Consider the following 27,625-nt stretch of genomic DNA (forward strand, 5'->3'; position numbering starts at 1 on the left):
TGCAAGAAGCCTACTTTAGGAAGCTAGACTGAGATGTTACATCATTGTGCAGAACATGTTAAGTAATCCAAAAACCAGCTTTGTTAAGTTGTTACCATATTCAGAATGACTTTATCCTGTAAGATATATCAGAAATATAGGTGAATTTTTGATTATTTTTAATCCTTGGTTTAACTATAATATACTATAGCAATATAGTAGTATGAGCTGTAAATACTGAGTTTTTGAAGTTTATAATTTTGGTGAAAGTTTTGATGACTTTAGGTTATTGCTACCTAAATACTGACCTTTTTCTTAATTTGTTTTCCAGCTTGAAATAGAAAAATTGAAGAAAGCAGTGATGTCTACATGAGACAGCAATGGACTCAATGTCATTAACTCGCCAGGAATTCAAAGCCGAACACAAGTAGAACTGATTTTCTTATTTCATAATAATGGATGCTGGTGTTCTACAGTCTTAAAATATATAGTAAAAAGGAATATAGTCTTTTATTCAGAGAGATAAAACAATAATGGTGTAATTTTTTTGCCAATATAAAAGAGGCCTTATTTCTTACTGTGCTGGAATTGCAGACCTTTATTTTTTTGGTTTGCTTGAAAATACTACTGAGTCTGTATAAAAAGCAGAGGGAATTCTTAATAGATTTTTATTGAATACCTGTAGCTTAATTTTTAAAGAGATCTATACTATAAATAGCGTGATCTATCTTTACAAGTAATCTGTAACATAGTCTACTGGGAGGGATGGAATAGCCGTATAGTAATTCAGTCACTACTTTTCCCCTACATGCAAAAGGGAATATATGATATTTGTATATTTTTTAATTTTGGCAGTCTTACCCAGGGTTATGCTGTTGTGCCTGTCTGCAGTGAGATTAATAATATGCTGTTTATAAGTTGAGTAATGAGATAGGAATTCATTAATGCAACGAAGCAGATGAAACACCTATGCATTGTAATAAGAACAAATGATCTAGTCAGAATAGTTTAACAGAACATTTTGTCACTTGCACTATTGGATTAAAAAGGGATTTGGGATTGAATCATGAAGTTACAACGGAATTAACTTTTAAAATCACAAAATGCAAGAAATACAGAAACAATGCTAGAATCCATTCTTAACTCAACCTGTTGTGCCTAGAATATTACAGCACACAAAGTGAAAAGTAAACTTTTACTCTCAATTTCTGTGCTTCTGTGTATCTGAAATGAATTAATCAGTCTTTTTAGTGGTTAAATTTACATTTTGATCTATTTTTACACGAGTCAGTTTTTGTTAATAATATGGCTCCAAATAAATCCTTTGCGACTCTGATACTCTGAAGGTCTCATGTATATATTTATGCCATAAACTTTCTTAGTATATTGTGTACCTCTAAATTTAATAACATCTCTCTATTTTAATGATTGATTAGAACAGTTGCTTGGATGGCATAGTGTTGGTATCCAAGACTGTCTTTCATATATTCTTTATGGAAAGCAGTTGAAGTCTTGTGGATTGCCATTATCTTTAACTCCTGAGATCAACACAGTGCACAAGAATAATGCACAAATAACACACAAAGTGATCGGAGAAGAAATTGCTTTTATCGCTGTGTTTAGCTGATAAAGAATTACAGAATATACAGCTTTAGAAAGCCAGTCAAATGCATTGCTTCAGTTAGCGACAACCTTGCCTCCTTTTGATCTAGCAAAAGTTAAATGGCAAAAGATTGCCACACAGGTTGACAAGTCCATTGGTGAGAGAAATAATTGTGCTTCTATTCAAGGGAATAGCCATAGATATAGTAATTATTTAGTACATCACTTAAATAAGTGACATGAAAGTGTTATTCTTCAGAGTATGCTTTTTCTAAACTGATGCATCATAAAAAGCAAACATCAAAAAGTCAATTGGAAGATGCCTGTCAGCGGCTGATATTATATTTTTAATAAGATTTGAATAATATACTGTGCAGGTGTTAAGTTATGTTTGCTAGTCACATTATAAGCTGATTCTGTGTGAAAGCTTTTAACTTCTGATTGCATAGATGCATCACAATTGAAGACTTGAGTCAGATCTTTATATTGAGGAATAATATGTGGCAATAGTACTTCTGTCAGACTTAACAGACTTAACTTTTATTTAGAATTCTTACCTCTAAGTCAGATGATTAAAAGCAAGAATTGAGCCTAATGGAATAGAAAATTTTGTTACACGAGCAGTCCACTGTGATCAGAGCATAAAACAAATCTTGTAACCAATTAAGGAAACTGTGTGTCTGCATTTATGCTTGTAGCAGATGAGCAGAACAAGACAATCAGTTGAAACCACAAATGAAAGGTATTAATTATTTAATGGCCTTTGTTCGCTATAGCAATAAATGACCCAAGTGCAATGACTTGATTTAATAAAATCCTCTTTTAAAAGTCGCTGCTATGAATATTTTTAGCCATAACAAAGTTGCCCTGATAACGTCAGTCTTGTCTTCAGCTAGTGTTATGGACTGGAGTGGAGGGAAAGAGGGTAATGGTTTTGAAGACATTCCACAGTACAAGTTCCTAAAAGCAGTATGCTTCCCTGACTTGTTTACCGGTGCTGTAAAATGATGCATGCTATCCAACCCAGCAAATAAAATAAGTTTAAAACCTGTTGAAATGTCTGCTCACTTATGTTCAGAAGTATTTTTTGTGTCATTAAATTCTTTGCAGCAGAAGTTTGGAAAACAGCAGTGTGTATTATTCATATAGCCCTCCTTGAGGCTTTCAATTTTGGATTTACTCACTGGAATATGTGGTTTCTGACTGCCAGGATAACTAATCAAACAGGTGAAAAGCTTAATGTTTTTCTTTAAGTCTAGCAAGTGTGACTGGGAGTCTTAACTTCTCAGTAACTCCTGTTCCTTTCTTTATTCATTTTTGTTAGTCTGAACTGAACTGACTTTATTGTGCATCTTCAGAACTTCTTTGGACACCTGTTGCCACTCAGTAATGTGGATGAATACTAGTTTACATATACAGAATTTGTGCCTAGGATCTGTCTCATCTGGGACTACAAACTAAATGGATCTTTTGAGCCTAAATGTTTTGGGGCTTGGCAAACCAGCTTTCTAAAGATGAAAGTTTTCCTCAGGGGGAATTTTCTAAACAGTTCAAATGACAGCATGTTTGAATCACTTCTTAAATATATAGTAAAGGACAATCTGTGTCCAAAGAGCTTGTAGTCTAAAGACTAAAATGACATGTTTTAAAGGTGTAGAGTGGATGAGGGAAAAGGCAAACAAGGGCAGGACAATGGACAGGCATTTTCAAACTACGAGCTTTTTTTTAATTCAGTTTTCATAACATCCTTTAAAAAGGTTTTGTTTGAATGTCAGGTGCAGTTCAGGAAAAATATACAGGTCTGTTTATACTTTATTTAAACGATCAACACTAAGATAGCCTTCTTCATTAATGTTGCTTTAGGGGAATGAAATTTCTGATGTGTTGCAGGGTTTGACTTTGAGTTATTTAGCAAAGTGTCTGTTGAACTTTTAAACACCTTGTATTCATTAAAGTCATATTTTAATAGAAGTCTCCTAACTCTTTCAAAGGGAAATGATAATGTCTGTTTTTCACAGCTACCTTACTTTTGGCTGTTATTAAAGTTCTCTAAGAAGTTACTGACTGACTGTTTGCTTTCTCAGAGCCCTGTCAAAGCAGGGTTTCAAAGTTGGATTTCACAAGTGCTGAAAAAACGAAGCCACTCCCTCTGGGTGCTTAGGCACATAACTCCCATCTTTGAAATGCAAACAGCCTTGGGAAACTTGCAAAGCACGAGACTGATGCTGCTGTGTTCATGGGAGCACACACACCTTGCTTGTGGGAAATCACGGTTTGAGTAGCCTACTAAGCCCCAGAGAATTCAGGTTTATACTTCTTCCTTTCTAGGAGAAACATGTATGTGTCTGTGAGCATATGCCAGCCTTTTTGTCCTTCAGAGGAATGTTGCTTAGGTTGAGAGGGTGCTTGAGAACTGAGTATTCACTCTTGGCATCATAGCAAAGGTTCTGAATATGAGTAGAGGCACACCTCCAGATGCCTTTAAAAAAAAGTCTTTTAAAACAAATGTCCCTACCTTGACATGGTCTGGTCTTTGGCCTTTACTTCTGACTAAAAGTGATAAGGTGCTACCTTTTTATTCATCTCTACCTGGTGCAAGTCATTTACCCTCCCCAGCCCTGTTCTCTTATCTGCATCTAATAGTGCTTGGCTTAATTCCTACTTGATACCAATGTCAGATGCAAGGCTGGTTATATCAAAAATGAACAGTAAATAATACCTACTTTTAGGCCAAAACTGGAGACCTACCTTCTGGCTGAGGATGGACTTAAATTATGGTAGCACAAAAAACAACGTTAGTCCAGGAAACCTCGTAAGCTCGTGACAAACATATTGCAGGAGCATGGGAAAAAAATTAGAGTGACCAGAGTTCCAATATGGTCCTGTGAGTGGAAAGAGCGGTAGAAATTGCTTTTTTGATATGATAAACTCCCTGCTGTAAATTACTGATTACTAGAAATCCTCAGAAAATTAAGAATATTTGTGAGCTAGTATCAACAGAGACAACACTGAATATGGCATATAGTTCAGCCTGCAAGCTCTATCCCCCTTTCTGTGGATGCAGCCCATAAGGAAAAGATTGTAATTTGCTTGCTGAGCTGTTTAGGTGCATCGGGGACAAGGTACCATCAGTATTGTCATTTTTGATTTATGAAGGTGAATGCATTGACCTGACCAATGATTTTTTTTTTCTTCTTCTCCAAAGTGTGATGATCTCTTAAACACAGAAGAGCAGAGATACCTTTTCTCCTAGTGGAGGAGGTACAAACCACATAGGAATCCACATAAATGAATCATGCCTGGCAAAGGTGGCAATCTGGCAGTTTTGTAGGTGTGTTTGCAACTTGTTTTGTCAATTTACTACGCAATACCTTTATCATCACCTGAAGATTCCTCAGTGCTAATCCAGTCAGACAAGAAAAAAGCAGGCTGATGCCCAAGGTGTTTCCTTCTGGGAAAACTCTAAACAAGTCAGAGTGCAGCCAATACTGGATGAGACCATGCAAGTGAGACCAGAGCAAGATGGCAGCAGATGAATGCTTAGGCATTCATCTGCGGTAGCTTGGGGATGTCTGGCTGTGTTAATTTTGCTTATGTAGAACCCAGGCTTCTAGAAACGGTGAGTACTATAACAAAACTGCATTTTTTGGAACTTTTTGGAACTTTTTGAAAAAGATCAGTATGGGAATTGAAGGAAACTATGAAACTGGTTTCTTTGCAATCTAAAATAAATCTAATTACTTAGACTATATTTATTTTGCATTTATTTCCCCATTTTTATATTTCCTCCTATATCTATGGAAATAAATAGACATCTTAATTATCTTCTGATGTTTTTTGCTTGTAGTTTTGCAATTGGTTTCCAATCGTGGTGTCATCACTTCTAAGAAATTCCGAACTTTTCCTGTAGCTAATATTATTCTAAAGATCACTTTCTCCTCACAAAAGTTGCTTTATTTAAATTCACATTTTTCAAACGTGAGCCATTTAGAAATATAATACCACTCAAGCTTCTGTATAATGAAGAGCTTTAACTTCTATCCTCAAATGACCACATTAAAGTGGAGAACTCTTAAGGCTCCTACTGCAGAATTTTAACTTGCTGTGTAGCAGATAACAATTTAAGTGATCAAATTACGATGGTTTGCGTACTGTTAAACTGTCTGGGTTTTAAGTTAACCATACAGCCATTCAAGCCATAAAAATAATAAATTAGTTTCTGTAACAAAGGGTTTAATAATAGTAATGATGAAGTTAAATACACCCTTGCAAGTCTGCAAGTTTTCAGGGAAACATTTATTTGTGTAGTTGAACATGACAAACCCAATGTGAAGTTTTTTGTTTTGTACAGCACACACTTGTAATTTCCATGCAAGATACCTTTTCCCATAAATTTCACTCTATTTGGTCGTCTGGGGTAGTAAAGAGGGGAAAATTGTAACACCAGGTGATGGAGAACCCTCCGGCCAGAGACCTTGGCTCCACCAGTCTGAGGGTGTAATTTCCGTGGGTGTTGCTCCTTGGGCTGAGTCCTCTAGTTACTGTGATTGCTCTGAGTCAGACTGCCTTGCAATACATCCTTTCAGAAGTTGAAAGCCAAGAAAATGTGCTTGAGGATTGAGAGGAGGAGGCATAATTTTTAGGATTTTTCCAAAACACTTCAAATTTAAAGCAACAGAAGTCAACAGAGTAAGGATATTGAATTTCAGGCTATGTTACAGTAACAAATTTATAAATTACTTTTTAAATAAATCATCAGTTCACCTTTCTACTGTTTTAAGAAGAGGTTCCTTCCTTTCCCCTAACCATTATCCCACCCAGCTACTCATTCCCCTTCTTCCTCTTGAGACCTTTGCTCTGAAAATTAAATTAGTTGGCAAAGGAGGATCAGCAGCTGGTGACAATCTCCTGAGCTGGGTAGGAGATAACAGGGGGAATGGAAATATTCTTCTGAGTGGCAAGTCCCTTCTACATGAAAGGTTTTTGGCAGCTTAGCTGCTTGTGTGCCTCTGCCTGATGGGGCAGAAACTCTGGAAGAGAACAGAATAGGAATAACACTTTTACTGCTTTTTAAAAAGGAGGCAAAAATAATAACCTAGTACTTCTGCCCCTGCCCTTCAAATGCGATTCCCAGCAAAGGTGGATGAATGGAGGCGCAAGTTGTCCTTCATCCAGAGGACAATTTCCCAAAAGGAGGTGTCAATTTGCTATAATTTCCAGTTGTGGCACCTTGAATTAACTCATTTGCTCCTTACAGACCTTTCTCAAATAAACATGCAGTGCTTGAGGTTGCATCAGGAGTTCACTGTGTCTGTTACCCTGCTTTCACACTGTGTGTTTCTGTTAATGAGGTTAGATGGTTTATCTGCTCCATCTGAAGCATGATAATTTGAGGGGGGCAGAGGGGACAAGAGGAGAGAGAAAGGAATAGATGTATATACTTCCACATGGGCTCATGTCAATATTTGCATGTTCTTTCCCTAAAGTGACTTTGAGTTGCTGCTGCATTGCTTGTTTTGCCTTAAGAGTGTATTGCTGCATAGTGGCTATTTCAGTATGTTCTTACAGTGCTGAGACTCCGGGTGGTTTCATGATGAGTCACGCAATGCAACTAAACTAGATTAGTGTTTCACTGGTAGAGGAGTCATTATCTAAATAAGTCTTATGTACCTGGACCTATTCTAGATTTTCACATCGCTTAAAGATAACAGCCCTGGGTGGAGTTACATCAGTGATTAAATATAAAATGAATATGAATTATTAATGATGAAACTTGATGAGCTCAAGGATTCCCAGGTGTGAAAAGGAATTAGGGCTGAGAATAAGCAATAAATATTTAAATATTTAAAATTTAAATCAGAAGAGAAGTCAGTACAATTCTTACCTGAAATCTGTAGGTATTTCCTGGCTACATTTTGTACTCTTCTAGTTCTCTTATCATTACCAATTTTATTTGCTTAGAAGAGCTGATGGTCACTAGCTTTAAAATCAGGAAGCCTTTTTACTAAAATTAGCAGCTGTGTGTCTTGCTCTTTGATGCCATCAGAGGGTTAGAATTTGGGATTTCCTGAATACAAAAATACATCTTTGATCCATCAATTCAGGACTCCTATTTGAACATCCTCTATGCTAATTGATACTTACCATAAAGAAATTTGAGTGGTTTCTATTAAAACCCCGATGCGACTAGCCTTGTCATGTGTGTACCTCCTGAAATCCAGCTGTCATCCTTGTTATCCTGCATTTGTCTCCTGCTTTAGAATCTTAGCTCACTCATCTTCTGTATTTTATTTTTTTTAGAACATGGTTTAATCTACTAAAACATCCCGTGATTAAAGGTCAGTGTCTCTGCTCTGTCAAATCTGCAGCAGCTGTCGCTTTTGCCCTTGTAGCTGACTCTGGACATATATGGCATCTGCTGATAATCAGATTTCCTGCAACACATTACTTTTCCTTGTTTCCTTTCCTGGATTATCTCCCTCCAGCTCATATGCTTGAAATTACCTGCATCTCAGGGTGCTAAGCTTTTACCAGGGACCATAAGAAATTCTGGGGGGAGGCAGAGGCATGAATCTTCCTGCAGGGCAAATGACACTGGACTTCGGTCTGATCCTCATTTCATGGATGTAATCGTGGGCATGGGAAAGGCTGGGCATTCCCTCAAGTCGGCAGGCGGCAGTGCGGCTGCCTGCAACCTCTGAATAATTTGGGTTGAGTCAAAGCTGGCCACAGCAAGTGGAAAGGGCCTTCGGCAGGGCCCGGGTGGCACCTGCTGACAGCTCTGTCCACACGCAATTGTTTTAATTCAATATCTAAGCCTCGAGGGCCCAAGCTTTCTGTCTCTCTTGTGTGGCAGGTCTCACCAGAGACTGCCCGAGGAGAGCTGCAGGATTAAACCCTGCACAGAAAAGGCTGTGTTAAATCACTTCTAAAGGGGCCCACAGGCCAAAGCATTTTAGTAAGCTGTTCACCTCAGAGTTTACAGTAAACTATTAATGTGGTAGCTTCCAGTGTTGACCAGACTTACTTAAGAGAAGGCTCACAACTCATTTGTATTTGGCGGGAAGAAGCTAATACATGTTAAATGTCTGAAAATCACCTTGTGAGCCCAGTAAGGACGTTCTTTGGGAGGGTGTTTAGCGGCTGTCTTCCTAGCAACTGGATTCTGGTCAAAAGTGAAAACAGAGGTGTCATCTTATTTAACATATCTTTCTTCCAGGAGGAATGCAGTAGATGTGTGGCAATGGCTCTGAAGCTGGTCCACTGTCTGGTCCTTTGGGCTGTGCAGTCCTTCCCAGCTGCGTCAGGCAGCGCTCCCGGGGTGAGTCGGCAGATGAACCCAGGAAGCCAAACCCTGCAAACGGCAAAGCACCAGCAGATGCCCTGCTGTCTGCACAGAAGTCAGCAACGCTCAATCTGGTGGAGGGAAAAGAAATCACTGATTCAGTCTGGTTTATCAGAATTGTCTCTCTCACTAAGCCCTAGGTGTTGCAATGGCTTGGACAGCTCTGCTGGTAAAAGTCTTCTATTGGCTTTCAGGGTGGAAAAGCCAGGCTGCTTGCAGGGAGAGAACTGGACAGATCAAGAAGCCTGGGAGGACAGCAGGGATGGAGGAGAAAATAATTCCAAGCGCACTGACCAACCCAACTCTTGAAGTGTTAGAAAACTGCTATTCAGCCTGTGCTAACAAGCAATAACAATGTGGTTTCAAAGCATCATACAGCTAAGCTTTATTTCAGACTAACATGGTTTGACTGGCAAGAGTCAATCCTCAGCCTGCCTGGTGGTAGATGATAAATCATTTGATCAAGCAGTAAAAGCCAGGTCTGATCAGCCATCCTAGAAGGAATCTGGCTGTCCTATATACCCTCCCAGCAAACGGCCCTGCATGCAGTAGCACGGTACCCCCAGCTCAGTAAGTTGTTTCCCAGTCAAAAGAGGAACAAAGCAGCTGTTGATACTCTATACCACTGTAGTTTTATCTTCTGGCAAAAGACACAAATGAATCCTTGAGACCTTAACCCTAATACAGGATTTTTGACTTTATCTGCTGCTATGGTGGCATGTGCTATCCAGTCCACTAGTTCCCCTTGAAATTGCCTTCCTAGTTTGTGCCAAGAAGTCCTTTTTTTTTTTTTTCCTTTCCCTCATTTTTAGCATTCAGTGTACACATTCCACTTTTCCTCATTTTTCAGGTTCTTAGTGAGGAATCAAAGACTGGTAATCAACAAGGTACAGTGAGTAGTTCAGTGTCTTTTAATTTTTTTGAAGTGTTATCTGTGGTTGATACTCACCCCATGGACCATGGTATGCCATCATACACCTTAGAACAATATCTGCTTGATTTATTTTCCAGATGGGTGTGTAAGCCTTATTCCCTGCAAAGATAATGGAGATGTTTGTGTTCAGCCTTGTTCTCCTTCCTTCCGTGGGGAGACAAGCTTTGTCTGCAAAGACGAAAAGTGGCAAATGTTCACAGATGCTTGTGCAAATCTGGATATTTGGTCACTTTTTCAGGTAATGTAACTGCTACGTGTCTACTTCAGCAGTGGTCATAAATTCTTGCAAAGGCCCTCTCACCTCCGTATCCTTTTAATCTTGAGCAAAGGGGAGAAAATGGGATCCTAGGATACTTGTCACCATGGTAATGCACTTTGACTTCATCTTAAATGAAGTGATGGTAAATGAGTTGGTACCTGGGAAATTCCTGTGTGGAAACAATTCAGAAATGAAGTTGCCTTGTTCACTTTGGCTAAAGTCCTTTGCATGGAAGTAAGCTGAGATAATGATATACTGGGGTGAACCCGAGGAAGCAGCAAGACAAGTGTGTGTAATAATTGGATGATTTGTGGTAAATTCTCCCCTGTCTATAAAATAAAGAACTTTTTAAAAGTCATTTCAAAGATCAGGCACTGTATTTAGGTTTTTTTACAGCTTCCTTCATGTGTGTTGTCCAGGCAAGGTATTCTTTTTCATTGATAAATCGCTCTTGATCCTGGGTTTCAGGCCTTCCAGCATGTTCATTGGACACCCTAGCATTGTACAACTTGTCTGGTTGTAGCCCCATGATCTCATTCTGTTTGTTAATTCTCTCAATTTATTTTTCTCCCTCCAGAGAATCTCTGAACACGGACCCTTTCTAAACCCTGGAGAACATGTTAGTATTGCTGGAGAACACCTCCCTTTTGTAGGGAAAGGAAGCCCAATGAGGCCTGGAGATGGAGCAAAATATTCTGGTGCTGATGACCATGGGAATGAGAACTGCGAAGCTGATTTTTCATGCATTATTCCAGATATCTTGTCTTCACCAGCCATTCCAGGAAATATTGCTGATATAGTGGACTTGCTAAAGCAGATCTCCCTGGTATTATCAAGGAATGTTAGTAGAGGAAAAATGCAGGTATTTCCTTCTATGGGCTTCAAGAGGATGTTTCCAAGCTTGACAGAGGATCCATACAGTGTTTCTTTCTTATAGACACTTTCCAATGAAGTGCTGACTGCAAGTTACAGAGAGATCACCTGGAAATAGTTTCCAAAGACGGCCATTTTTGTTGTCAGAAAAATCTGACCTACTCATGTATGGTGGAAATCCTCAGCTTCAGCTAGAGTTGAAATTTGCTTTCTTTAAAAATAAAAGTTTGCACCAGTTGTTGTAAAAATGGGAGAGCAGTACAGGGACGAATTCATTTTTGAAGTATAGTGTTGTAGAAAAGGCAGCCTTGGAGATGCTGAAGTAGTACCACACCTATGTTGTTATGTGTTACGTGATAAAAGGAGAAATCCTTCTCTGGTGAGCTCAGAAAGCAGAGAGGTGGGGGAAGAAATGCAGGGAGGGGGAAATAAGCAGAGCTGCCAAATGGGTCAGACTGTGGAATAGAATTTAAGTGTCCTGATTTTTGCTTTATGCTGTTTATACCAAGCACCTTTTGAGCATGATGTGAAAGGGGAAGGAAAATTCTGGTGGTGACTCACCCCATGAGATCGTTGGGTGTGGCTGACATGGGTCATGGGAACCTGTGCTTATTGTAAAGGGAACACACCCCTTAGACAGAAATCACTTTTTAAATGAGCCTTTCTGTAGACTGCTACTGGAATAGTACAACTTGTTCTTTTTAACATCAAAAATAACTTATTTTTTCTTGTCTGTTTCAGAGTTACAGCAGAATAGCAAACCATGTTCTCAATAGCTCCATCATTTCCAACTGGGCCTTTGTAAGGGATAGAAATGCTAGTTCAGTATTACTGGACTCAGTGAACTTGTTTGCTGGGAAACTTCTTCTAATGAATGGGTCAGAAAGTATACAGGAACAATTCATTTCTACAAAAGGCTACAGCATACATAAAAATACTTCAGGGAAAAGCTTTGATTTTTCTATGGAATTCAATAACTCGGACAATATCACTGGGCATGTGTTCATTCCAGAAGAAGAACTTCTGAAGCTGTCTAGAACTTCCAAAGCCATCAGCATCGCATTTCCAACTCTTGGGGCTATCATAGAAACAAGCCATTTGGACCCTGTTTTTGTGAATGGAATGGTTTTATCAGTGGCTCTGCCAGAAGAACTTCAGCATATTTTGCTTACCTTTGAAAAGGTCAATAAATTGGAGAGTGTCAAAGCCCAGTGTGTTGGATGGCACTCTACTGAAAGGCGATGGGATGACAGAGCATGCCAAATTAAGTCAGATGATGTCAGCAGTGCTGTTTGCTTCTGCAAGTATCACCATCGGATGTTCAAATCCTTCTCCATTCTTATGTCACCCACCAAGTTACGAAATGCAGTGCTGGATTACATTACATGTGTGGGGTTAGGCCTCTCGATTTTCAGCTTGGCTCTGTGTCTTGCCATTGAGTTTGTTGTCTGGCATCACGTTACAAAAACTGAAATAACTTATATGCGCCATTTTTGTTTAGTGAACATAGCTACATCGCTTCTCATTGCTGACATTCTGTTCATTTTAGCTGCTATTGTGCATGATACAGCCCAAAACTACCGGCTGTGTGTAGCTGCCACTTTTTTTCTTCACTTTTTCTATCTTGCCTTGTTTTTTTGGATGTTTAGCCTGGGTCTCCTGATTCTCTATGGATTGTTATTAGTTTTTTTTAAGATAACAAGATCTGTGTTCATAGCTACAGCGTTCTCTATTGGATATGGATGTCCTTTGGTCATATCTGTCCTCACTGTTGCTATTACTGAACCAAGGAATGGGTATTTAAGGGCTGGAGCCTGCTGGCTCAATTGGTATGAGACCAAAGCCCTTTTGGCCTTTGTTGTACCTGCTCTGAGTATCATTACTGTGAATCTGATGGTGGTGGTGGTGGTTGTGGTGAAGACGGGAAGGTCCTCTGTTGGAGAAGGTTGCAAGTCACGAGATTTGAGCAGCGTGATCCGAGTTAGCAAAAACGTTGCCCTCCTGACACCTGTTCTAGGCCTCACCTGGGGATTTGGATTAGCGACGATTGTCGATAAAAGCTCTCTCGCATTCCACGTTACATTTGCACTACTTAATGCCTTCCAGGTAAGCATGTATAATAATGTATGTTGGACCTTTGCTGAGCTTGGGAAAAGGCAGCAGATCTGGGAGGGGTTGACAACATGCTATGTGCACGAAAAAGACAACATGCTGTGTGCATGAAAAACTGGCTCTAAGCTTTCCTTTCAGCTTAACTATTTTACGTGGTAGGTGCACCAGACATCCTGCATTGACACAGTAGATGCAGATGGGTAGTGAAAACAAACCCGTTGGTGTAGAGTCAGAGAAAGAATTAGAATGCTTCGTTATATTGAACACAAAATACCATGGTTAATGTCCATTAACCACAAAAATGTCTAATCCTTGGTACCTGACAAAAATGTACTGAAGATTCTCACTTAACTCATTAATGTCAAAGTCAATGTTACCTGATGTACCACTGTATGTCCAGATTTTCTTAGCTCTTCCTGGCTAATACTGCTCTTAAGTGGGTTGAAAAAATTCTGATAAGTAACCCATCAGTCCAATTTGTAATGAGAATAAACATGGATTTTATATTCTTGATGTTCTAGGAGAGTCTATGTGACCTGGGGTGTAAAAGCTCATTTAGAGCATTGCTGTTACCTAAGTCGTAGGTAATGAGATTTATTACACTGACAAAAGTATTATTTCATTTCTCCATAGCGAAATAGCAATCTCAAAGCATTTAAGAAATATTATGTGTTTATGCTGTTTTTGTTAATTCTTTTGCAATTTTCTAGGGTTTCTTCATCCTGTTGTTTGGGACACTTCTGGACAGAAAGGTACTTGGGTGACTTCAACACCTGTCCTTGGTTATTTGATGATTTTATATGCTTTGAGAAACTGTTCCATTTAATCTTTTTTTTTAAATCTACAGACAAGAGAAGCCTTAAGGATGAACTGCCTCTCATGAAAGCGGAAGTATAGTCTAGCAAAGGTAATTTTTTTTCCCCCTTAGCAGCTTAGATTAGAATTTTATGCCATTTTATGCACCTGCTCATTTGTAATTATAGGAAATGGAATGATCCACTAAATCTTACATGGTTTGATATTTACCCAAGGCAAGTGCTTGCTATAGGACCTACAGGCATCCTGAAGGCATGTTGCAGATATTAAGCTACTAAATGCTAGAAGCAGCAATCTGTAGGTTTTAATGATCACCACCACATATCCTACTGCTGTTGTTATGAAGTATAAAATAGCACTTATTCTTATCTTTTCATATGTAGAGATCAACACTGTTTAGAAAAAGAATGTGTATTATTTTTCCCATCTATAAAATAGAGATACTTTAAGGTTACTGAGTAAGGAACAGAGTAAGGAGTGCAACACAGGTCTCCAGAATCCTAATGTATATGAGCTATTTGTCCTCTTCACAAAAATATGACTCTGTGTGACCCTAGGGCTGCTCTGGATTGCTAGAGGGTGATTCTGTCTCCAGCTCAATGTCTGTTCATGATGGAAACCACTCAGAGCCCAGCCAATATGTTTGGTGCAGACAAAAGCTGTGTACTCATGATAGCCTTTATTTCTTAAATTTTAAATACCAGTGCAATTTATTAAAATAAAATGTTTAAACCTGGAGGAAACAACTATGTTTCAACAGCTCCCTAAAAAATGTTGAAGGAATTGATGTGTTGACATCACTGAATTAGCATTTCCTGCCTCTGCTGGAAAACCTTTGGCTGCTGTTAGGCTTCTTCTGTTACCAAGGCTTAATGAATTTGCACTGTATTTATACAAGGAAATTCCCTCCAGCTATCTCAAAACAATTAGGTGTGGTGTGCTCCTGTTCTCCACAAAAAGAAACTGTCAGTTCAGGTCAGACTTTAAAATACAAAGTTCTTTCCCTGCTTTTCTGCAGTCTGTTCGTTAATCAGTCTTGATTCTACATTGACAGCTGCAGAGTTTCTTCTAGTAAGAGCATGTCCAGATGTACTTGGCTTATGAGGAAAAAAAAAATGGAGGGAATAAGGTAACTATACCTCCTTTCTGCTATCAGCATTTCTTAGTGGGCTTAGGGTCATCTGGTGCACGAGTGGCTGCCTTTCTAACAAAGCTTTCATTAGAAAGGGTTTCTCAGAGCAAGGGCAGATTTTCTAAAGGCCCATCTCATCTATACTGACCAATTCCTTGACTAGTTCTTTACATGGGAGCAAAGTATTTAGGAGACCTCTGTCCATGTGATTTAACCACGAAGCAAATTTAAAGCTTGCTTTCCCACATCTTTATTGAGGAGTTATCTGAGGATCCAGTTTTAAGTGACTCCCCGAAATGTACGTTCATATGTATGTGCATATGCAGTTTATCTTGCTTGTCAGAGAGGAGTAATGTCTTCTCCATAAAATCTGTTCTTAATTAGTATGTTTTTTCATGTCTTTATGTCCTGTGTCTAGAATTTAACCATTCTCCTTGCTTTTACAGCTATTTCTATTTGTAATGTCTATCCTCTCAGCAGTCATTTAGTCAAAACATAGTCATAGAGTTAGCATATTTCTTTCAATAACAAAGCTATTGTTTCCTTTTTTTGCATACTTACCTAATTTCAAGAGTGTGAAGGCTGAAAATCTGATTTTTTTTTTTCCCCCCCTTAACTTTAAGTTGGTCTATCCAGCCCTCTAGTCAGAGTATTGTACCATTCCTGTCTGGTGTTAATAAAATCAGGAATATTTTATGGAAAATAGTTCTCTACAGCTTGAAACAACATAAATGTACAAGTTCAGCTTCATGTTGTAATGTCTTTTGGAGGGTTTTGGCTGCATAACAACCTGTTCTCTTCCCTCAGAAATATTTTTGGTAGGTAAGAATTTCCAAACTGAGACACTAAAAGAAAGCTTTATTAGGGAAGCAAACCCATCTAGATAGGCACATCTTAAGATGTGTAAGGAATTAGGCATATTTTGGAACAGATGTTTACTTTAAAAGATGCAGTAAAAAAAAAAAAAAAAAAGAACACAAACCCAGCATTTACATAGTATTTTATAAAAACTTTCTTAGCCTTACTTTCCTTACTCTCAGAGATAATCATGCTTTCTCAAAAATGCAGACTGAGGTATAGATGACTTTACACTCAGTCTTGGTACTGGGGAAGTGAGGAACTCCATGTAGGTGAACATGAATATTTTCTTTCCTGTGATTCAGGCTCCAAGCACTATTTAATGGAGAGCAAGTATTATGGATAATGTTACTTATTAAGATAAATCAAAGTGTCTTTCTAATATCCACACAGAGTATGAAGTCTTGTTCTACAACTTTTCTGCTTTCTCAGTTGGAAAGTTTAAATTCTGCCAACATAATGTTCTGGAAACAAAAGGTGGATATATCTCTAGTCCTGTGACTCAACAACGTTAGCTAGAAGTATTAAGTGATCTCACTGAGCAAAACTAGATACAAAAGCCATGAATGCATGTGGCTAAGAATTTGGGATGATGCTGTTGCTCAACTTGGAGGAACAGATCACATGTAAATGTTTATCATTGCATAACAGGGGGAGAAAAACATTTGTCATCCACTTATGATCTTGGGTGTAAACATGGAGCATAACTCATCAGAGCTGGAAAAGTTTGCCACACCTGAAACACGCGGCATGGTTATTAAAAAATATTGTGTCTGAGAGCTTCATAATGGGACACTGATACGTCTGCATACCTGGACTTGTAATGGCAAATACTTCAAAAGTGTTTAGAAGGAATATGCACAATCTTGCTTCAGGTCCTATAATTTCTCCAAGCTCATAAGACCCTTTTTTACTGTTCAGACTTTAAGATGACCATCTACTGTGGGGTTTCTTGCAGGATTTTCTGAGGCACCTCTTGTCTGAAATTGGACCTCCATCTATATGGGTGAGGTATTTAATCTGACCTGAAAATTTCTTTTCTCCTAGTCCTAGCTGTGGACAGCGGTTTTCGATGGATCTGACCAATGAGAGGAAAAGGAGAAATACTCTTATACAGAAATCCTGGTTTGAGATGAGCCTTACTGCCTGACCAACTTGGAGTGTGGACAGCTTTGTCTTGGAGTATGACCACAGGAAGCATCACGAAAACCAGAGGAGAAATAGCCTTGAACCTGCTGTCAGGAATAGGAAACCATCAGTGTTGCTGCAACCCTTAGAGGAAACACAGTGATACGTAAGGGTTGTTTCTCGGCTTTATGGAAACTGCTGTGAGGGGAATTTGTCCTCATTTGCCATTCCAACGTTTCAAGTTGTTTCTGTTCTTTCGTATCAGTGCAGTAAGGAGCACTGTACAGCACGCTGGGCTGTTCTGAAATTATTCTATTTTAGGCATGATGTACTAATAATGAATATTATCCAGCTACTAGTTGGCTATCCTTCATCACAAGAGATTCTATTAAGTGGCACTGTATTCATCAAGTTCCTACCTGTACTCCCAGATAGATGGACAGCATAACGCTATTTCTGCAGTATGGCTGTTCTTTCCAGCTCAATACTTGTGTGTCACAGGAGCTGTACAAAAACCCTTTTTGCTGTCCTGCAACAAGATGACGAAGGCCTTGGATAAACAAGAATGAACATGCCTCAACTCCTCAATAAAGATGTGGGAAAGCACACTTTAAATTTGCTTCACGATTGAGTCAGATGGATGGAGGTCTCCCACATCCCAGGCAAAGTACTAATCAAGGAAATTGGTTAGTACAGATGAGATGGGTCTTGTTGTGACAAATCAGTGTTTTCAAATGGAAATTAAAGTTGAAATTTCCTGATTGTTTCTAGGATGTGGTCCTTATCCTCTTGAGACTGGAGAATTGCTTAATTATCAGAGTTTTTCCTTGAAACATGCATGTGAAGTAGAAGTGTGCTATTTAAGAGATGGATGGGGAATAGAAGTGTGGGGCAGACTTGACTGACTGGTTCAAAGCTGATGGCTGAGCCAAGAGTATGCCAAGTCCAATGCCTTTTCTTAGAAATGGACTCTTCCTAATTCATCCACCCTTACTGCCTGTATTACCTATTCCTATGGTCTGTGGAATATTAAAATATTTCAACATTTCAACCTTCAACATTTGCCATTTTCTGGAAATTTCACAGTTCATTGTTGTTGCCAACAGCTTAGAAACTGGATTTTTTTAATTTGAAGTGAAGAATTATAGAAAGCAGTAGGTTACATTATTAAAGGCTACTTTAAATATCTCCCAGTTTCTCATTGTTTTAAACCTTGTAATATTTTGATTTGCTTTTGCTATCTTTTTTCTCTCTTAGATACATGCTGATACAACTAAATCATAGATATGTTAAGCAAATTAAGTATATCTCTTAGTCATATCAAGGTAACTGAGTATACAATGAACCTCCTTTCTGGAGTTAAAAAGTAGATAAACACCCTTTAAAATAAACTGGTGTTACTCAAGTCAGACATCTCTATCTCTGCTCTGATGTCTACAGAAGTAATTCTTCACATACATTTATATCTGAAAGATAGATGATTCAATCAAAACAATACTGGTTTATGTGTTCAACACCCCTTTACTGAAGAGGGATAAAAATACACTGGAAGATGAACTGTGGGATGTTGGGAATATGATAGTTAATAAGAAAAAACACAGAGCTGAATGTCCCAGAGGGAGAGAAGCTGTGAGACGATGATCTGGAGAGCAGAGAGCTCTGGCCTGCATGTTGAGACAGCACTTTGTGTCCCCAGGACTCTTGTTTCCTCTCATTTTTCTCTCCTATCCTTTCTCTGCCTGGAGTTTAGTCTTATTATAAGAGACTATCCCTGCTCCTTTTGTACAGAACATTTGTGCACTGGAGAACTTTGGAGATCATATGAGTGTCTGTACTGCTGTAATATAAATTTAAAAAGACCGCTACCCCAGAGTCTGCTTCCTAGTGTCAAGTGGCATCATCTGTGCTTTGCTGTATTTCTCTTCTTGAAGCAATTACAAAGCTTTCTTTTTTTCTTTTTCATTTCTTTTTCTTTAAGTTACATTTATCTTGGATTTGTCCCTGTTAAACATTTTTTCAGTATGTCTTCCAAGTCCCTGCATGGCCTTTTTCAATGAAGTATCAGAGAGTTATATACCTGACATGTTTGAGAGTTTTATTTCATTGTGGTAGAATTATACTCCTGATTGATTAATCAGCTACTCTGTTTTAAAGAGTTATTCAAAAACTTACACAGGAATTGTGTGGGAATCAGGACTGTGTAATTAGCTAATGTATACCTCATTCGGAAACTCTAATTGTCCCTTACACTTAGATAAATGGACAATTTTTACTGGAGGCAGTGGGATTTTCATTATATTCTAATTTATGGATAGTGTTACCTATGTGTAATGTCAGCTGAATATTTTTGCTAGCCAGTGTTCAACTTGTATTTTTTTGCAGTCATTAACAGTTGTATGGGTGGTCCCCTTTGAAAGAAGAGGATCCCATTTTGCAGTTTGCAACGTGGAGCAAACAACTTGTTTGCACCAGAATTTGTTGCAACATGTTTAAGACCACCACCGTTTTTCCCCACCCCCTTTTTCAGAACTGTATATAACTCAGCTGGCATTTTTTGATTGTTTTGATTTTATTGTTAACAGTGAAATTTCATTAAGGAAATGTTGTTTTTTGGTAGTACCTGAAAATTTCAGAGAATTTGCATGAAGCTACCACCTTTTCCTTCTCTCACGTGTGGACACATACATGCACATTAGATTACAGTCTATACTCTACTACATTTATAGACAGTCTTAGGTGAAGTTTCCTATGTCATATGCACCCACTTCAAAACCCCAGGAAATTCAACATGGGTCTTATCCATGCCGCAGTTCGGTAAAAGGAATTTGATCTGTGGGTTGCTGAGACAGGAATTGAAGCCATCTATTAAATGGTGTTTGAAGTGAGGTGCTTTTTTTCAGAAGCTACCACACAGCACAGAGTTTTATCCTGTGTTTTATGAGAATTTAGCTTTTTAAAAATAACTGGGGTTTTACAGAGAACCAGTAAATGGTATAGGGTGGGGATGAGCACTGAGGCTTTATTTTTAATACTCCCAAATTAAACTGGCCAAGAGTATTTCATGAATAAATGTTTTTGAGAGAGGTGAAAGCTGTAGCTGTCCTCTGAGGCTCGTGAACTGGTAATTCTTCAAATGTCATGGGCTGATGGCCCAGTTCTAATTGCAACTAGAGGCAAAATACTGTTTTCACTAGAGTTGAAACTCTGCCAAATTCTCAAGTCATCAAAATGTTTCAACAGCTTAATAAGGTCAATGTGAATGTTAGATAGACTCCTTGATCTGCTGGAGCTTGTTTTGGAGCTATTCCACCCTGCCTCCCATGTATATTCAAATGTGCATAGATTTACAGTGTTGGTTACACAGCCAAGCATAGAGTGATGTTGGAGCTGCTTGGTCAGGCAGGTGAAATTGAATTCTGTCACGCCAAGCTCAAAGCCAAAATAAGTTGTTGGGCAGAATGTTGATTTACCTTCTCTCCTGTCTCTTTTTCTCTTTAGCACAAGGGTCTTCTCCACAGTAAGTAAATCCAAACAGAGAAAGATGCAAAACTAGCAGAGTTTTGGCAAGCTGTTAAGATTGCCGGGATGCCTCATAAAACTTGCTCATAGCAGGTGATTGTCTACACTGTGAGGCTTAGTCCCGCTAGCTCCAGCCATGCTCTCCACCATTTGTTTGCTGCCAGTGGGCGCTGCATCAGGGTCCTTCACGAAGGCACTGCCTGGTTCTGGCACTGGCTTGTAGGTCTGCCTCTCCATTGAGAAGTGATGTGATGCCTTTTGATTAGAGGATGGAAAAACTCATGACTTCATCACAGAGAAGTCCTGGCTGTTGTCTGGAATAGTATCTAGTTATACAATCATGTTCTGAAGTGATTTAACTAAGCGGTCACCATGGAAATGTCATTTAGTAAGGAAGCATTTGGATGCTGTCTTGTGCTTCATCTGTTTAGGTATTAACAGTAAGCATTGCTAGAGATGCAAGGTTTGTAGGCTACTATCCCTCACTAAGTTGAATGAGGTTTCAGGGCATGGGAGCAAAGCACACTTTTGGGCATGCAGCACTTCTCGCCTGGGCGCACACATCTTTCTATGTGAACTTTGTGACATTGCCTCTGTCACAACAGTGGAGATGCACCTACAATCTATGATAGATGTGCTACCAGGAGAGAGCCCCTCAGAGGGCACCACTACATTCTCTGACCCCAGTTTCAGAGTTTTTTTTCTCCTGCTTTCTCAAAAGTCAAACTCGTTCATTCTCAAAAAGGCCAGCAAGCCGCATACTTCCCATGTCTGGCTAGAAGTGGATTCCTTTGCCATTTTTAATGTTTCTGTTACTTTCTCATTGGTTAGAGTTCCTTCTCAATTTCTTCTGTTACAAAATTCTCTTTCTATGTGGCTTGCTTACTTTCTGCTTCTCTGGATATTCCTCTTTTCCATTGTCTGAATGTCATTGTTCCTTTCCCTTCTACTGCCTGTGTCTCAGTTTTTGTAGCTATGAGACAGGTTTTTTTTCAGCCTTCTGGCTTGTGGACTGTGGTGGCAGGTAGCTGCCTGCCCTACTGTGACAGTGGGAACTACAGCTGCATCCTGGACAGACGTCAGAAAAGAAATATCTGAGCTAGCAACTGGATTGTGCAAAAATGCCTGTGTGCTGAGACTTGATTTTTGTCTTGAGCAAGATCCACAAATGTAGGTATGGTCTTCTCGGTCTTCAGGTCAGAGGGGTATCCCCTTCATCCCTGCAAAATCCCAGCATCCTCTTTGATTTGCAAATTAGAATGGAAATCTGGTAAAACCAGGCTTTACATAAGACCTCTTCTGTGTGGCTTTTTCTTGGCCAGTATTGCTGTATGAATATTGTTTCATTATTTCAGTCGATGTGGTCAGATTAAAACTAAAAAAAAATATCCCCTATCCCTCACTGCCAGGTCAGATGTCCTATTTGTATTCTATATGCAAAGTGATACAAGCAGGGTTGCTGATTACTTAGTTTACCATTTCTAACATATTCTGCAATATAAAACACACTTTTGTTTTCATTTCCCTGAGGGGAATTTAATCAATATTGAATGGTCTTGCAATTGCATGAAATTTTAATGTTGATATTATCTTTTGATTCAATCAAGTATCTTCATGGTTTTGGTCTAAACACTGTAGTGAAAGGTGTTTTTCTTTAACTGCTTCCATCGAGATTTTACAAAGAGAAAACTTCCTAAGCATGTGAAGTTTGTGAGCTTGTTTACATGCAATTTGCATTTCAGTTCAGCTTTGATTGGGCACAGTGTTCTGGCTAGCCCCTCATGTTCCCTTTATTTCTGAGACAGAGTGCTGCTTTGGGGACACCTTTTAACTTGAGGCTAGCTCAAGTTTTGGGAAAAGGTGCATGTCTGTTCTGATTTTACAAAAATAGTTCATCCAACCCTAATTGCTGCAGCCATGTGCTAAGGTCTTCCTTTTTCACAACTTAAACTCAACTTTGTTCTGTTTGTTTCTTTATCTGCAGCAGGTAAATCAGAATTGCACTTTTGTTTATTTGGCAATGCTAAACTCCAAAAGCCCAGTGCTCTCCTGCTTCCTTAAGCATTAGGGCTTAACTGTAGCCATTCGACCCACATAAAACATGTACATGTGCCCTTCAGGTACTTTCCTTTCAGGTTCAGGCCATTAACAAGTAATCTATTTGGGTTATTTGAAGATTAGATATTAAACAACTGATTGATTAGAAAGAGCATTCCAACCCTTGGGGACTGCAAGTCAAGTTCTATAATTTACTTTATTCATGCTGCAACTTCTCTGGTTACAGAGCAGGACTATCAGAATTACCGGCTATGGGAAGATCAGCCTATTTTAGCTTGAATTCGTACAGCTTCAAATACCCTTCCTTAAGGAAGGATGAGCTAGTAGTGGAACAAAATATTTTGAGAAGCTGTTGTTTTTTCCTTTTTCTGATGTTGCTAAATCAGGCTTTCAGTAAACAATAATTACTGGGTTCTGTACAGTGGTATGAAAGAAGCTCTCCAGCCTGTGAAACTCCCTCCTGGCCTTAGCACTTGGTAACTATCCCAAGCCTTTCTTTCCATTACAGTTTTATTGTAGTTAGCCAAAGTGAATGGTATTATTGGTGGCCATCTCCAGGCAGGGCTCTCTGCTTTGGCTGGCTCTTCTATGGCAATTGGAGGGAAAGGTAAGATCAGGTAATTGCATCAGTTTACTCACACTGGTGCCAAAGTTTTTAATAAACCCTTGTATTCGTCAGCAGTGTCTTTGCCCCATTCCTGCTCTTAGTGTCCTTCCCTCCCAAAATACTCCATTGATGTCAGTAGTTAATCTAGACTTTTTGTAGTACAAGAGCACAGAACTGGACTTCTGGTACCACTCATGTTTAAATCATGAAAGATTTATGATACTGTGATGTGTGTCTCTCCAAGTGATTATTATTTCCATAGTAAGTGATTCATTTCTTCATGTAATCTTTGTTCCTGTCATGGTGTGGCTGAAAATCTTCCACTTTCCTGGAATGGTTGGTCTGGGAGCTCGGAGGCTGCCTGGATTTCCTGCTTAGCTTCTATGTTATTACAAAATGTTATGTTAATCTCTGCTCGCTGCAGAGCCTAAGGCATTTATATAGCCAGTTAGAGAAGTACAGCTTAACAGGAGAAATGCTGTCTATCTCCTGTAATGCAAGTATAAGTGCTATTGTGCATAGCAGGACTAGGGGAGTAGAAAAGAGAATTTTGGCCTTTTATTAATAAGTTGTAAAACTACTACAGCATACTGCATGTCAGGATCTGCCCAAAGACCTATTGATGGCAAGTTTGGAAGCATGACTTTGAAATGTGCTGATTAGTGGTAAAATTTCTACTGACTTTAAAATGAAAGGCTAAGTCATGAATGCCTTGGAAATGTCTGTTTTGGGGAAAAGGTTCACTGTTTTTCTTTTTCTAAGGGTTTTTTTTTTAGTTTTTACTTTTTGGGTCAGAAGAAATTGCTATGATTAGTTAGAGCTGCCTTCTCTCAGAAATCTTTCTGAGTTAGGAATTAGAAAGTCATTCAATCACCCTTCAACCTTCTTTTGGACAAACTAAATAAATTAACTTGTCTTTTTCCTTTCGGGAGATGAGTTATAGTATTGAATTTGTATTGATTTCCTTTTTTGCTAGCAGGCAGAAAAGGAATTTAGTACACACATGCATCCCTCAGGTTACAGGGTGTTGATCTAATAGGAATTTGTGTCTTTTTGCTTACAAGAACGTGTGTGAAAACCCGCAACAAAAAGCAAGGACTGAGACTTAGTGCTTGGTTACTGAGACTTAAGCTACAAATACAGGACTGAAATTCATTAAAATTAGTGGCTGACATTTGAAGCGGATAAAAGGCAACTTTATCATGATGCTGACAAAGAAAAAGGCTGTAGACCCTTAGTTTTCATTGACTACCTCAAGGGAGGCTTTCTGCTTCAGCAACTGGCCCTTGAAAGCCCATCTGACACCTGCTGATAGCCAGACTGTAGCTTGACCCAGGTTCTGGCCATCAGGATGCTTCAATAGGTCTTTGTGCAGCTCCCCACTGTGTCATGCAACTCTAACTGGACCAGACCCAGTTCGCAGTGAGGCCCGCAGAGGTTGTGCTGGTGCGAAGCGGTGGGAGTGTGCTGTGGGAGAGGTGGGAACTCCACCTCTGTTACTGCTCCTGAGGCCTTTGCATGCACTGGGGAGCTTCGTCCCAAGACATCTGGGGTGCCTAGGGATTGACTGTGTGGTGACCGGAACTAACAGATGCCTGAAACCTAAAGCAAAGGATGATGGGGAAGGTGATGAGATGTCTGAAGATCACTGCCCCAGGTAATCTGGAGCTCTGTGGCTGTTTAGCGGCAGAGGAAGGCAGCCTCTGTGTAGGATGCTTTTTTATGGAGGGTTTATAAGGAATAAGCATGGATGATTTCGAGGAATAAGCACATAGGATGGGATGTTCTTGATGAATGCATGACTCCTTCCTGCTAAAGGGATGTTACTCTTTTGGCTAATCACAGTCCTAAATTACTTGAATTATAAAACTGTATAAATAGCTGGCATGTGTTCTTGATCACTTGAGCTACTACAAGATGCCTAAAAATAATGTGTGTTACAGAAATGGAAGTTTAGAGCCAGAGGGCAGAAAGGAGATCGGGGTCAAATGAGAGACACTCATATACGAACTTTCAGCTCTTACATGAATGCTGGCTGCCCTTGGAGTGTCCCAGTCTGAACCTTGGATGTCCTGGGAGAAACTGTGACCTAATTTCTGGCTTTTTGGGGTGGGTAGTTTGGATTGGAAATCCCATATTACTGTGTAGCTTCCTGATGATGATGCAGTTGTTCAGAAAGAAGGCAAAATGTTTCATTGACTGTGCAGCCAGTCACATCAAACTCAGTCTAATCATGATTAGGACAATCCATAGCTCATACAAAATACATTCAGAAGCTTAATGCCCTTATTAACCTGATTGACTGTGTAGCAAGCCATTAATACTTTCAAAAGTGGTCTACCTTTTCAGGCTCCAACACGATGTCTACAGGCACCTACCTACGTGTGATTGTATTTTTTTTTCCCTTCTGTTAAAAAAGAAAAAAGATATTTGCATTACTGAAAGTCGTTGATAACTTGATTTTCATAAAATTTGACCAGTGCAATCAGTCATTTATGTAGATGATTATTTTGGATATTAGAACCCTAATCTTTGATTTTATTTCTTGAAGGTCTTAACACTGGTAACTGACCATGATTCCCTGACCTTGGTTCAATTTTCCCTTGGTAAAAGGGGGTTAATACAAACCTGATCTAAGTATAAATATTGAAAGTATGACCTGCTCTCTTGCCCTACGATTGCACAATGCTTAGTGTGCAGGAGCCCTGGGTCACAGCTAAAGATCCTACATGATGCCACCGTATAAGTGAATAATAATAATCCCAGTGATAATGAAAGCTTTCTCTTGAATGTCTTTTGTTATGCACGTATTTATGAAATTATGCCATGAAATGTGTTGGTGACAGATCAGATAAACATTTTTATATTTGTAAATATGTATCTGGTTTAAAAAAAAGTCATTGTTCTGTGTAGTTCTAAAGTTGAAATGATGTGATTTATAGCATAAGATAGTCTTCCATTACAAGCAGGAAAGCAGGTGACTAGCAGTCACTTACCAAACTCTTTATTCGTAGGAAGTTGTTAATTTGTTGATAAAGGGTGTCCTACAGACAATTTCTTCATTTTGGAGTCATGGGTTTTTATGAAAGGCACTGTTAGAAGTTGTATTATTTTCATCTGGTGAACTCAGGGCTTGACCTCAAGTTAACTTGGTATGATTTGACATAACGAAATCATTGTGTCTAGGAAATAACACAAGTCATGTGATTCAGTGACAGATCTTATGACAATGTAAATAAAAGCAAATAGTATGAAATGAATTCTTGGATTATTTCTTCAGGGTAAACCAATGTTTTCCACAATACTTTTCTATCATCTTTAATAGATGTATGGTAGATCAATATCCTTATCACATTCTGCAGCAGAAGTACTTTTCATAGATGCTACAGTCTCCTAAATTCTAGTATATTAAGAAAAAAAAGCCCAACAAAAGTATTAACAGTAGGTAAGGAACATGAAAGGAGACGTTAGAAATGTAGCTGGGAGGTATAAGTTTCTTTATTTTCTGTTACTGTGTGGAGATCTGACTGTGGAAGGCTGAACTGATAGGACTTTCCAAAAGTGGCACTGCTAGAGGTATGTTTAGGTGAGCATCTTGAAAAGGTGCACATTCTCACCAGCTGTGTCTGCAAACCTTGGACAAAACGAGCTCAATTTCCCTATATTGCTATTTTCAGCCCAAAGTTATCTTAACGGTGCAGTGAAGATAAATCATGCAAACAAGAAGAATAAAACCCAAAATGTAACGGCCTTTGCTCAGTTCTGTTACTTGTACAAGAGTGCAATCATTCTAATAATGAAATTTTGAAAGAGTAGGAGTTTGAAAGAGCAACTGGGGCACTCGTAGAAACCTTTTTTTTTGCCCTAATGTAGGGACCTCTGAAACTTTCAGCTGTCTTATACCAAGATCATCTTGGACTTCATTCACCCCTGTTTCTATGCGAGTTAAGAATGAAGAAAACATCAGTGTGATGCAATATTAATTTTGAAAATCACATTTGAAGTGAGTTCCACCTGAATCTCAGCTCTCTTCTGGTCTTTGCCGGGGCTGTTCAGTGAAACTGAAACCTTTCTTGGAGAACTGTTGTTGATGTAATAATTTTGCACTGTTCCTACTATGTTACTTCTCCATTGAAAGATAACCCAAAGATATCAATTATACTCGTTTGGAGGAAGCTTTGGCCTACGAAATGTTCTGGGCAGGGTTGTTCTGACTGAATGCTGGACACTCACCTCTGCTGAACCAACATCCTAGGCTCCCTTTTTAGCCCTGGCAGAGAAATGGGCTCATCTACAATGCAATTCATTTCTTCCCAAGGATGAGGAGATGAGAGCGACATTTTTAGATGTCTAAAGTAACTTGGATAAATTGTACCCAATGTCCTGTATTCCCCTCCATCAAC

At 39.0% G+C, this 27,625-nt stretch overlaps 2 protein-coding genes across 6 annotated transcripts in view; both read left to right on the forward strand.

Annotated features, from left to right (window-relative positions):
• The window catches only part of CD2AP (CD2 associated protein), an 80,788-nt gene extending 79,473 nt beyond the window's left edge, over nt 1-1,315 (forward strand). For all 3 annotated transcript variants that reach the window (XM_026108695.2, XM_026108696.2, XM_026108697.2), the window contains one exon: nt 311-1,315. In XM_026108695.2, coding sequence (XP_025964480.2) covers nt 311-352 — 42 coding nt within the window. In that variant the 3' untranslated portion in view covers nt 353-1,315. The remainder of the gene's footprint in view (nt 1-310) is intronic.
• A 1,373-nt stretch (nt 1,316-2,688) lies between these two features.
• ADGRF4 (adhesion G protein-coupled receptor F4) lies at nt 2,689-26,478 on the forward strand. 3 transcript variants are annotated; one of them, XM_026108694.2, is made up of 11 exons: nt 2,689-2,808; nt 4,787-5,200; nt 7,882-7,919; nt 8,801-8,902; nt 9,777-9,813; nt 9,938-10,098; nt 10,697-10,981; nt 11,734-13,098; nt 13,815-13,856; nt 13,952-14,011; nt 16,958-26,478. In XM_026108694.2, the coding sequence occupies exons 4-10, from the start codon at nt 8,825-8,827 to the stop codon at nt 13,985-13,987; spliced, it is 2,004 nt and encodes a 667-aa protein (XP_025964479.2). In that variant the 5' UTR covers nt 2,689-2,808; nt 4,787-5,200; nt 7,882-7,919; nt 8,801-8,824; the 3' UTR covers nt 13,988-14,011; nt 16,958-26,478. The 3 variants fall into 3 exon arrangements, with proteins under 3 accessions (XP_025964479.2, XP_064364400.1, XP_064364401.1); XM_064508330.1 differs by having other exon boundaries at nt 7,882-8,902; XM_064508331.1 differs by having other exon boundaries at nt 4,787-9,818.
• Nucleotides 26,479-27,625: the final 1,147 nt, after the last annotated feature.

This window comes from Dromaius novaehollandiae, chromosome 3 (genome assembly GCF_036370855.1).
Source record: "Dromaius novaehollandiae isolate bDroNov1 chromosome 3, bDroNov1.hap1, whole genome shotgun sequence".
NCBI classification, from domain to species: domain Eukaryota; kingdom Metazoa; phylum Chordata; class Aves; order Casuariiformes; family Dromaiidae; genus Dromaius; species Dromaius novaehollandiae.